Raw genomic sequence first — 12,756 nt, forward strand, 5'->3', positions numbered from 1 at the left:
GTAGGGGCAGGCGGAGGTGGGCGACCGTTGGTCGTGGGGAGAAAGGAAGGATCGCGCTAGCAGAGGGCACAGCGCGTTGCCTAGTTCTTGTGTCCTCATCTTTGCAGTTTCGTGAGCTTGAGTGATTGGTCCCCCCGATGCACGAAGCCAAGGAGGAACATCACTTATGTCTCATGGACCTACCTACGGAGATGGCAAGATCAGGTGCTCAAATGATGTGGGTTTCCTTCTCCCCTGACAAACCACTACAACCACAGCGCTAAAGACAAAAGCATTTCAGTGAATTCGAACTGTTACTGCAAGTAGCATTCCCTGTTGTTCACTTGTCCAAATGCTTTATCCGCTTGCAAGACATAAATTCGCCTTTACTGAGGCAGAGTTCACTCAGCAAAGCAAGCCTGAGGCCGACTCCCAGTTTCTAACAGGCCAACAAGAGACGTGAGATGAATGACCTGTTGAGCTGAACAAGAAGCGACGATGTGCTGCCCCAAGCAGGACTGGGTCTCCTCGGAGCTCACAAAACACCGTAGCTGCAGCCACAGCCGGTGCCTCTTCTGACCCCTTCCTGAGTCAGTGCTGACCACCGCCTCCTTGACGCGTCCTTCCGGAACTGAGCTCTCCTCAAGGGCTAACATGTGGTGGCTGGAAGAGACTTGAGGCTATAGTTTTGGGTTTTTAAAAAGTATTTAAAACAAATCTTCCTCCTGAAAAGTCTATTGCTTTATTTACTGGAAATAAACTGGCAGTCAACAATGCTAGAAACGCCTGGCCTTCAGGTCAGGGCCCCCTGGCCTGTCTGGGGGGAGCGGCAGGCAGAGCTCCTGGAAATTCACTTGGGGAGACCGGACCGCCGGCAGTCATCTGCCTTGGCATTTGGATGTCGTTTTTCTTCCTCTACTTCCTCCTTTTTCATCTTAGTGACCATGGGCTGTGCTATTTCCAGGGAAGATGGGGGTTTACAGGAAGCTTCTGCAGAAAGCGTATAATCCTAGTCTCCCGTGGTCTCCATGAACACTGCAGTGTGAGGCGGGAGAAATGCACCTTGCCCTGGCATTTGCAGCCTCTGCCTCTAAGTCAGTGGGTGTGGCTGAGCCCCAGACAGTCAGCAGCAGGACTTTGGACCACGTTTTGTGTTTTATTAAAGTGCTTATCTCCCACTTGTATGTTTGATCGGGGGTCAGGGTGGCCGCAGTGACAACTGCCACATTTAACACCTGATACAAACAACACACAGAGACACCACCTGCCATGGCTGCAGTGCTCTTTCTCAATGCAGCTCATTAGCCCTGAGGCTTCCGGGTGAACTCATTAGCTGGATCCTCAAACAAAATAAAACCCTAAGAAAAATGTTCCCACTCATCCCTCACTGAAGATGTCTGAAAGTGCAGAACAGAACGTGGGATTTTCGCGGGAGAACAGAAAACAAGCGGGACCTGTGTTCTGAGACTTCCCCGCCAGGTGCCTACTTTTACATCACACGTAAGTTCACAGCCCGAATTTCCTGCCGTAGAGAAAATAATTTCATTTTATTGACTTGTTTTTTGTAAAATACAGCATGTTACAAGTGGGTCCCTAGCTAGGGCTTAGAAGTATGTTTGCTATTCCTGCCTTCGAGTCTATTGATGTCAATTGCAAACTGTAAATCAAAATGATAAAAAATGAAACTCTGACTAGGGGAACACATAAGTCATGAAAAATATTAATCTTGTTTGTGCTAAATGCAACCAACTTAACTCTATAAAAAAAAGTCTCTGTTTGAAAGGCTGAACCCCAGGAAATAAAGAGACATTTGGAATCATCTTAATTTTCTGTTCTTGTCGAGAAGATGGGAAGATGCAACCATCTCGTGACACTCGTTCCGAATGTCACTTCCCCAGGACGAAAAGGTCACCTTCTCAGGTCTCCCTGAGGGGAACCGGGCTGACCACCCTCGCAGAAACCACTCAACCCACCTACCTGCAGTCTGCAATGTTTGGGGAAGAAACAGCCAACTCGTCAGGTTGAAGGTGGCTGAGAAATCCACCTTCAGAACTCTCTAAGACTGATGAGCTTCCATCTAAAAAGCAAATAAGTTAAATTTAAAGGGACAGTGCATATACACTGTGGAAATATCATTATCCTAAAGCGATTGCTAAATCCAATTTAAGTGAACGGGTGAACACGTTCTCTCTTGTTCATGAGATCACTATACACATGTCAGGTCAGTTCAACAACAAATGATCCTGTAAGGAACGTTAATTCTTTAATGAATACACTCAGTCAGCATTTCTTGGGCTTCACTCTGTCTCGAGTATTCTGATGGATCAGGAGATTGACGGATGGAAAGACACTGTCTCGGCCTGAAGCTGCTCACCGTCCTGTAGGAGGCAGACACGGGAGAGAAAAGCCAGATCGCTGCGCCACTGGCTTGTGGGACCTATGAAGGGACAGGGGCTGTGGTGAAGGAGCATCACAGGCTTCCAGGAGAGCCAGGGATCGGGGGGGCTTCCCCAGGATGGCGTCACTGTCAGCTGAGATGATGTCTGGAGGTTGCGGAGGTGCTAGCAGGTGTGTGGGAGACAAGGCCTCCAGTTCTGCCCGGCACCAGCAAGTAAACTAAAGTCTCATCCGGGGGCCTGAAGGGGAGGGGGCAGCAGGAACGAGGTGGCCAGGCTGGTGCAGACCTGATGGGAAGGACTTCCCCACCCTGCAGAGGAGCGCAGAGGGGACTGTGAGGGCAGGCAGGGCCTGGGGTGGTCTGAAGCAGATGATGGCACCCGCCTCACCTCTGTGAAGCTCCCTACAGAGGCCATGAAGCAGCCTGGAGGGCAGGAGGCCTGGGGAGAGGACCCGGGAGGAAAACAGTGTCAGGTTCAGCCCTGCAGGGCCACACAAGCCTGGGCCGAATATGGGAAGGAGTGCAGGTGCCAGGCAGCCCAGGGCGAGTGGTGCCCACAGGCTTGGGCTGTGCTGCACGTAAGGACCACACCTGAGGCTCGGCCACACCTGAGGCTGGGCCACTGCATGGGCTCTGTTTCTTTACCAAGACAGGTTCCTGAGGGGGTCGTGAAGCTTCTCTGGTCATTTTCTGGCGGCGACATGAAGAAGGAGTTCTTTCCTGACTCACCCAGGGGTACTGTTGGCTCCTCCCAGTGGGACCCTCGATACAGAAAGCACCCACAGCTGCATGGACAGAGCTGGGCCTCGGGAAAGAGGCTGGGCAGGTGCCGGGTGAGAGGGCGCTCCATCAGGGTGGCAGCAACGCCATGGGTGGGCAAACGGAGAAAAGGGAACAAAGCCCCCAAGTCCGCCCAGCGCCAGCCAGACGCCTTCTGCTGGGAGTGTGCTCAGGGGGAAGCGGCCGGTAGGATTCCGAATCTCCAGCCACGGCCCTTGGAGACCGGCACGTGGGCTGCGTGTGGGGTGGAGAGCTGGGGGTGTCGGCAAGACTCCCACGTGAGGACCCAACGAGGGAATCAGACACAAGGTGGTCAGAAATTAGGCAGCTCCATGAAGGACACGTCCTTGCCGTAGTAAGATGTTCTGCTGACGCGTATCCACAAGAAAGCCCGGCAGTTTACAGGAAGCATGGAAACAGTTAGGAGTCCCCGACCCTGCTCACCAGCTCCTCCAGCTGCTGCCGTCTGCTCCTGCAGCGTGGCGGCCTGGGAAGCCTCCACTGGTGATTTTCTGCCACTGGAGTTTTGCGGACTTCGGGAAGATGGATGCATAACCTGGGGCAAAGACAGTCAGAGGACCCCCTTGTCACAAGATCCCTGCAGCCGGCAATGCCTCGAGCCCAAAGGCTGGGAGCACAAAGGCATCTTCAGCCATCCACGATTTCCAGCAAGACCCCAGGGCTCACCCAACAGCCCTGCACTCCGCACTACAAGGTAGGTCAATTCTTTTAAAGACTCTGCAGAAATATACCAACTACAGAGCTCAGGAAAGCAATTGATTTTTAAAACTCAATTCAAGTTGTTTGCTTTTCAAAACCCAATTCAATTTATTTGCTTTTATAGCATTAAAGACATGTCTGCAGAAATTCAAAGTTTTATCTGTAGAAACATAATTAGGTTAATAAATTACTAGGTCTATTTCGAATAACAAATTGAGTACTTTTATTAGACCTAAGTGGAACTTCATCTGAATCTGAATTTTCCATGCGGCCAGTGTAGAGTGACCCAGGTTTCCGAGGTCACCTTTCCGTCTTCAGACACCCCCCGTCTTTCTGCACCGGGAGTCGGCCTTCCAGTGGGTGCTGGACTTCTGTCCTGATGTCTCCCAGGAGGACTTTTCTCTCTATCTTCCTGTGGTGGTGTTTTCCCTGAGTTAATTCCTTCTGTCTTTAAACTCATTGGCTGAAAATAAATGTGGTTGCATTAGTAACCATCATATTATTTTAAAATGTTAAGCAACACATCACACCAGCTACCACAGAATCTAGGCGATTCTACCCCTGCTTCCTACAGAAGGACACGTGAAGCATCCACGCTTGGTGTCTCTCATTCCCCATTTTACAGCCACAGTCTTGAGGAATTCAGGAACGGTACGGCTGACATTGTAGAATAAAGTCAACAGTGAAATAAAGTACTTGAAACTCAATTCAAAAATGCATAATGAAAATAATGTTCTACCTTTTGTGCTGTTTAAAAATTCATGGTTTTGAGGCGTGGATAAGCCACCCATTCAGTTATCTATCTACTCGTACATTGCCCGGCTCGCGTGCGATTAACTCAGGTCAATGAGGGAGCGTGAGAGAAGTCTGCGTCTCACGGGAGGCTGGACCTGTGCAGTCCGTCCTGGGACTTTCGATGTTTTGTACTCATAGGATCTGAAAGGGCTCTTTTCCTACTTGTGACAAATGCTTGGAGTAGATTTCTTATCTTCCTTCAGGGAATAAAGTGTTATCTGCTCAGCAGTTGCTTTGGGAAAATGCGAGGGGATAAACCATCCTCAGGAGTTGGGGGGCAATCTTCTCCATCCACATCAACCCAGTATCAGTTGCTGGCTGAGGACTCACGAGATTTGCCTCTCGAGTGTGAGGGTGACACAAGGCTGGGACGGGAAGAGACACACTGGCCAGCAGAAGGTTCTAAAGAGGAGCTAATTTTAACAAGGAAAAATGTGATGGAGACAAAATAGCATCCTGCACTGTGGGCCCCAAGCAAGCAGCACAGCCCCCGTTCAGAGGAGTCCAGGCTGACAAGCAGCAGGTGCAAGATCACGGTGCAGAAGCAGGGAGCGTGGGAGGCTGCGAGCCCCGAGACCCGCGGGCCATGGCGCGTGGAGAGAGCGCCACGCACATCACCTCCACGGGTGGCACCTACGGAAACAAAGCCCCCGATTCCACTCGGCCCCAGCCAGACGCTTGCCGCTGTGAGTGCGCTCAGAGGGAAGCAGCTGGGGGGACTTGGAATCTGCTCTACAGCAGGAAGTGCTGCGGGTTAGGGTGTTGTTTGAAGGGCACAAACCTGTGTCCTCGGAAGAACACAGGACTCCAGGGAGCACCACGCTCGCCCAGGGAGGTGAAACTGTGTGGTGAGGAGCTGATGGGATGTGTGTGTTTGTGTACAGAACCTCTGCTCTCTTTACAGACGATAAGCACGAAGGGTCACCTTTGCAGGAGCTAAGTTGTTAGGTGACGATCTCTGTCCCAGGAGAGTGGCACTCTGACTCTTGCGGCCAGTGTATTTGGGCATTGTCTCTTCATCAGCTGCCAGAGGTGAAATTTTTCCAAAAGCAGGTTGCAATGCCTAAAAGACAAAATGCAGGGAAATTTTTCACATTTCCAAAGGTAAGATAAATTCAAATTTTAATACAATCCAAAATAATTGGAATGTCCTAGAAAAAATTAGGGTACAAGGTGGGGGGACTTGGCCTGGGTTTTTCCCCTAACATGTTGATAAGAACAGAAACCCTCACTCAACGTTTGTGAAGGGAGCTTTGTGGAGCCCATGTGTGCTTTATGTTTCATACTGTGGTTCCTTGTTTCAAAATGATCGCAGGATCCCAAAGGCCACAGAATGAACAATACCCAACACATCTTCCTTCAGGCTCACGTGTCTTCAGCGGGGAATGCGGTAACGGAGGAGGAAAATGTGATGCTCCTTCTACTGTTGTCTCTACAACTGTCTAAGGTTCGAAATGCAAATTCCCCATTTTCCCTGTTATCAGCAGACTGACCTGAAACAGCGTGATCCTTCAGGTGGGAGGAGGTGCGTGAGGTCTGGATGTTTAATTATTCCCCGCTCTCCCCTCTGAGGAGGAGGCGGGAGTGGGAAGGGGAGAGGGTTGCTATGAACGAACCCTTAACACCAGATCCAGAGTGGCTCACCCACACAGCCGCGCCCGCGTTCCGAGGGTGCTCATGCCTCAGCCTTTTAGATACTCAGTCCCTAAAACTGTGACTACCCACAGATCCACCTACGCAAATTTAAAGTGTGGAATTCACATATCCCGTCCTTTCTTCAAATCAGGTATGCTCTTGTGAGCATAGACCCTCTTCTTATAAACAGCCCCATGGTGACCAGTACAACGCACAGAATCAAAACAAAATTTGGAAATTCACCAAGCTCTAATCTTGAAATAAGAGAATGATGGAAACTGTAGGGAGTGTGAAGACTGAATGAGACTTCATTGACTCTTGGGGTTACTGTTATGGTTACATTTCAACCAACATACAATGACCAAATTGGGGCAGTAGGTACTATTTTTTAGGAACTGGCATACGGTATAAGCAGGGAAAAATCCCTGTGGGTCTTATGGGTTCTCCTCACAGAAGGTGGACAATCCCGGACAGTATTTGTGGCAATTTCTCCTTCTCTACCTCTGACGGAGGAACAGCCTGCCCGGCTTCTGCTCTTCCTTCCGCAGAAGGACTGGGCCCTTTGCTGTGCTGAGAGGCTAAACCCGCTTTCTTTCTGAGGCAGCAGAAGCCATCTCCATGGAAACAAAGCTCTGGCAGAGCTCCTGAAGAGTGGGAATAACTTCCGAGATTTCCCGTAATTTCTTGGCTGTTCTTGCCATGCTGGGCGAACCGACCACAGAGCAGGCTCCTCTGGAATGTATTCCATGGGTGCCTCTGTGTGTGTGTGCGTGTGTGTGTTGTAATCACTGTGTCGTATCGGAAATATTCTAAGTCCTGGAAGTACCGATTTAAAAGTTCACACAATAAGTGCAGGTAGGAAATGTTGGTATTTTTCTTAACCCACTGAGAAATATCCCCACTTACATGTGGAGGGTGTTCACGTGGTTCCCTGTGTCCTTACCTGTACGTGTAATTTTAATGATTCAAGTTGTTTAGGCCCATGTGCGGGAAACAGAACCCAGACGAGGCAGTGATAACACTGGCCACATTCACACTGTCTTAGGCTGGGTCTTTGAGCCATGCGATCACACTCGAAAGCTCAGTGTTCTATACAGGCAGGCGGGTGCTGGGAGGCACCGACTACTTCAGCATGAGAATGCTGGTTCTTCCTTTGGGATAGAGCAGGGCAGTGATGTGGGACGGGCGCAGGAAGGTCCTGGGTAGAGAAGGGCAGGTCCCTGGCTAGGGCTGCACCCCGGGGCCTGTGCCCAGAGACCTAGGTATTTCTGCTTTTGTGCCTAAATGTAGCATTTCGAAGACCACCCTGGCCCACCACACTCCCACCTTGTGCCTGTGAAAACCCCGAGACCCTAGTGGGCAGAGACACAAGTGGCTGGAAGCGAGAGGAACACATTGGCAGACACCAGCAAGCCATTGACTGGCAGAATGACACGGAGATCAGTCAGGGCGGTCAGAGGAGAGCCCGGCCACTGGGCTGCCCAACTCCAGGTGAAAACTGCCTTCCCACTCCATCTCGGTTCTGGCTCCCCCGTCTGCTGAGAGCTACCATCACCCAATAAAAAACCTTGCACCCATCCTCCAAGCCCACGTGTGATCTGATTTTTCAGGTACACCAAGGCAGGAACCCAGGATACAGACAGCCCTCTGTCCTAGTGATGTGCAGAAGGTCTAACTGAGCTGATAAACACAAGCTGCCTACAGATAGCTAAACTGAAAGAACGCCCTGTAACACATGCCCACTGGGGCTTCAGCTGTAAACATGCACCCCTAGACACTGCCGTGGGGTTGGAGCCGCACAGCCTGCCCCTCTCTACGCTCCCCTAGAGGTTTGAGCTGTGGGACACTGAGGAAGCCAGCCACACCCTCATCGCAGACCCTGCGAGGGGGACAAGGGAACTTTTCCCGTTTCAACAGGTCTGTATCGCATTCTACACAGCTATCCTAGAGGATGAACAGAAGGACACCAGGCCACTGAGCTGGCTCTGGAGTCACCCTGGGTTCAAATCCCAGCTCTGCATTCTCCAACCGGTGGCCATGATGGAGTTAGTCATAGGATCCATTTCATAGGGTCGTCGTAGAGAGTAAGACAGTAACGCTCCCTACCTAGTCCATGTGAAGTCCACAGTAAGGGTTTGCTGCTGCTGTCCTGAGACATCATGAGATGTCTTAGAATTCTAGACCTGAGATGCGCAGCCTGGAGGCGGCCGTGCTTCTGTCTGCTGGAGCACCAGGTGAGAGGCCTGATGTATCCAGTTCTTTAATCTTTACTTGTGGGAAATGGGGTGGATGGAAAGATAGCAAGCCCTCCCACCACCTGGGGTGTGAAGGATACCAGGTCACCCAGCAATAAAGCCCACATCTTTACGGGGACACGGTTTTTACATAATGCAAATGATACAAAAACACAAGTGCGCCTTTGGTACCAGAGTGTGTGGTTCTCGCCCTGCGTGTGGGGACGCTGCAGGCTTCTTCCTGGCTTCCCACTGCTGCCGCTGCAGACCTCTCAGCTCTTCTCGGAGCTCCAGGTTCTGCTTCCTCAAGGCATCGATATGACTCTGGAGTTTTCTGTGAACATCAGCCCACAGCGACTCCTGTCTCCTGAGCTCTTGGTGGAGTCTGGTGATCTGCTGCTGTAATGACTGTTATTGGGAAGAGAACACCAGAAAACCTCTCAGACGCACAACCAGCACATTCATCTGCAAAATACTCAAGCCCTCTCTAATGTAAGACCAACACCCTTTCTGGACAAAAAGACACCCAATGAGATAAACAGGACAACCACAGCCTTTTTCTTTCTTTCTCTCTTTCTCTTTCTTTCTTTCTGTCTGTCTTTCTTTCTTCTTTCTTTCTTTCTTTCTTTCTTTCTTTCTTTCTTTCTTTCTTTCTTTCTTTCTTCTTTCTTCTTTTTCTTTCTTTCTCTTTCTTTCTTTTTAAATTTTTATTTATTTATTTTTTGGCAGAGTCTCACTCTGTCACCCAGGCTGGAGTACAGTGGCATGATCTCACTTCACTGAAGCTTCAACTTCATGAGCTCAAGTGATCCTCCTGCCTCAGCCTCCGATGTAGCTGGGACTACAGGCATGCACCACCACACTTGGCTAATTTTTGCATTTTTAGTAGAGATGGTGTTTCACCATGTTGTCCAGACTGGTCTCAAACTCTTGGGCTCAAGCGATCCACCTGCCTCGGCCTCCCAAAGTGCTGGGATTACAGGCATAAGCTGCCATGACTCGCCACAGCTTTATTCTTATTAAGTAGTGTTTATTATGAGTTCGTCTACATAATATAACCAGATAAAGATGGTTAGTGAATTATGATTCTTTGTTAAAACACTACAGCAATAAGAGGCTGGCATTCTTTTTCCTTCCTTTTTTTCATTTCTTTCTTTTTTTTTTTTTTTTTGGAGTCAGGGTCCTGCTCTGTTGCTCAGATTGGAGTGCAGTGCAGTGCAGTGGCACTGTCTCGGCTCACTGCAACCTCCACTTTCCGGGTTCAAGCAATTCTGGTGCCTCAGCATACTGAGTAGCTGGGATTACAGGTACATGCCACCACACCTGGCTAATTTTTGTATTTTTAGTAGAGACGGGGTTTTGCCATGTTGGCCAGGCTGGTCTCAAACACTTTGCTGGCATGGATGTATGGTCAACAGTTTAAAAATTATGGAAGCCACTGCATTTTCAACCTGACATGTTAGCCTTCCCGTGGCATCCTTCATTGGACCATAGAGCCTCCAGCCTTGCTCTGAGAATAAGCAGGATTGTGATAAAGGTACAGCCCTGCACTGCGTGGCCCTGGCCACAGAGACCCATGGCACTTTCTTGAGAGCAAGCACTGTCCAGCAGGGTCCAGTGAGGAAGGTAGTTGCTGGGATGATGTGAGGCATGTCAACCTGATTTTCTTTAATGAAGTTTTTAAAGTCTGGTGCCTTCTCCTGGATTAGAGGAGAAAAGCTGGAAAGTTAATATTTTCTTTAACTCCCTGTCCTGCCCCCCCATCCACCAAGAGAGAAGGTTGCAGAGGGGAAAAGAGCCGCGTGCCCCTCTGAGAGGAAGTTCAGCATCAGCATCCCGGGCTGGCGCATTCCTACGGGGTCTGGCGAGGAAAAGTCCAATGACAGGCCTCAGGGACAGGAGTCAGGGTCCCGCCTGGTGGGACTAACTGTGTCCCCACAGGGGTCAGCTCACCGGCATCTCCCCAGCATTGCCGTCCTCCCTGGGGACCCCGGCTGCCGCAGCTGTCTTCTCCATGGCAGCCCCAGCTCCCGGGCGCCGGTCCTCTGGGTGGGTGCCTTCCTTGGGCTCCCCGGCCTCGAGCTGACCCTCTAGCATCCTGGTTGGGAAGGGAAGAGCTATGGCAATGCCTGAATGCAGCCCCCTACCCCGTCAGTGTGGGCTGAAGGTCCAGCCTCAACCTAAGGGCGAGCAGGAACCACAGCTGCTCTTCTCCCTGGGGGTCCTGTACATATTCCCAAGCCCGAAGCTAGCAGGTGAAAGGACACCACAGATGGAGGGACTGGGCGGCCCACAGCTGACTCTCCACCATCCTCCATGGAAAACCCTTCAGTTCCTAGAAGATCAGCCTGACACCTAACACACTCCCAACATCCACAGACCGAAGGACTGAGTGGTCCACACCTGGCTCTCCATCATCCTCCATGAAAAATGCTTTAGATCCTAGAAGATCAGCCTGACACCTAATGCACTCTGGTCATCCAGAGAAGGGTGTGAGCGGGGTGTGAGCCGGTGTGAGTGGGATGTGAGTGGGATGTGAGTGGGGTGTGAGCAGGTGTGAGGGGAATGTGAATGGGTGTGAGCAGATGTGAGCAGGATGGTCATGGGGTGTGAGTGGGATGTGAGTGGGGTGTGAGCAGGTGTGAGGGGAATGTGAATGGCTGTGAGCAGATGTGAGCAGGATGGTCATGGGGTGTGAGTGGGATGTGAGTGGATGGTTGCGTGTGGCCCTGAGGGAACTCTTAGCTCTTTAATCAGCACCACTGGATCAACACCCACTTGGAGGGGCACAGGCAGACCCCACACCGTATTGACTCTGAGTCTTGAACCATCAGGATGACATTTGTGAATTCATGGTGAAGACATGGAAAGGAAACCCCTTTTTATAGGTACAGCATTTATGCTGGTTCTAGGAAGCTCACAGCAATCAGAAAACTAAAACAAAAGAGGAAACGCAAAGCTCCCTGCAAGCCTCAGGGTCCTCTCTGAAAGGCCGCTCCCACCCCTGCCTCACCCTCTCGGTTTTAGGAAGTGAGCGGCCCCCAACGAAACCCCGACTGTTTATTCATAAACTTCTCACTGTATACAAACCTGAGAATGAACAGTTTAACCACAGTGATTGGAGAAATGCTGTTTAAAAGAGAGTCTCCTGGTGGAGGCAAATCGAAGGTCAAGAGCAAGACCTACCAGTAACCGGATCCCTGGCCGTTCCTTCCCTGCGGGGACTGGGACAGTTTCTGTGGAAGTGCGCGGGGATCCGCTGTCTTCACGGCCCTGTGAAAGCTCCTTCTTTCCTGTTCCTCCAAGGGGATACCCCAGTGTCCTCGGCCCCACCAAACTCGTGACCCCCTCAGTCTGGGGAAGACCCCTTCCCTCAGCCCCACTACCAGACCTCATCACCTCACCTGGTCCCTGCCAGTCACTTCTGCCAGGACCAGATCATCTGGGCCGTGTCCCCACAGCTGTCCCCAAGTCCTCTCGCCTCATCTCCAGAGACCAGAGAGCAGCAGAAGGTTCCAACGGACTTTCTGTCTTAAAGGGGCATGAGCGTCTCACTCAACGTCACCTCTGGACCAGCTCAGATAATAATTAAACATCCCAAACCTGCGATTCTAACACAGGAGCTCACTGTCACTGGAATCCATCCATCCACAAAGGACACTGGAGACAGTCAGACTGCTCCTCCCCATTGACAAAAACTATGTGTTTAATATCAAGACTTCAATACCCAGCATGTAGTAAGAGCTCGTTTCTCTGAGCATACATTCTTGACGAAATATAAACTGTCTTTGGATGTCAAATTATTTACTAGAAAAAACATTTTTACGAAGGGAAAATATTGTATGTGAGTTTAAAGAGGAGACAGGATTCAAATTTTCATCATTTCACAAAATGCGTCTCCATCTGAATTGTCGTGTGATTTTTGTGACAGAGAAGAGAATGAGGAGCAAGCGAGAGTCCATGTTCCTGTTAAGCCCTGGCCGTCCTTCTCATCCGGGGCTCCCCTGAGCCTGCTTGTGCTGTGTGTCACTCGGATAGTCCCGCAAGCGACTCGCATGCAATAGGCAGTAAACACCGACGTCGTGAATGAATGAAGAAACTACCACAAAGAGGAAACGAGGCACTTTTGTCCCTGCGTGTCATTCTAACTGTGGGATTGTGTGTCCCGAGGTGCGTGAGGGTTGTGTGTGTGTCCCAAGGTGCGTGAGGGTTGTG

General features: G+C 50.6%; 1 protein-coding gene across 2 annotated transcripts; it reads right to left on the minus strand.

Moving 5' to 3' along the window:
* Positions 1-698: 698 nt before the first annotated feature.
* LOC129463600 (putative T-complex protein 10A homolog) lies at positions 699-12,075 on the minus strand. Of its 2 annotated transcripts, XM_063634149.1 has the most exons (9): positions 11,946-12,013; positions 11,728-11,834; positions 10,495-10,639; positions 8,734-8,949; positions 5,598-5,735; positions 4,182-4,340; positions 3,602-3,713; positions 1,963-2,056; positions 1,469-1,508 (listed from the first exon to the last, which is right to left on the minus strand). In XM_063634149.1, the coding sequence occupies exons 3-9, from the start codon at positions 10,636-10,638 to the stop codon at positions 1,469-1,471; spliced, it is 903 nt and encodes a 300-aa protein (XP_063490219.1). In that variant the 5' UTR covers position 10,639; positions 11,728-11,834; positions 11,946-12,013. The 2 variants fall into 2 exon arrangements, with proteins under 2 accessions (XP_055100268.2, XP_063490219.1); XM_055244293.2 differs by lacking the exons at positions 1,469-1,508; positions 11,728-11,834 and adding an exon at positions 699-969 and having other exon boundaries at positions 1,957-2,056; positions 11,946-12,075.
* Positions 12,076-12,756: the final 681 nt, after the last annotated feature.

Source organism: Symphalangus syndactylus, chromosome 2 (assembly GCF_028878055.3).
Source record: "Symphalangus syndactylus isolate Jambi chromosome 2, NHGRI_mSymSyn1-v2.1_pri, whole genome shotgun sequence".
In the NCBI taxonomy this organism is placed as follows: Eukaryota; Metazoa; Chordata; class Mammalia; order Primates; family Hylobatidae; genus Symphalangus; species Symphalangus syndactylus.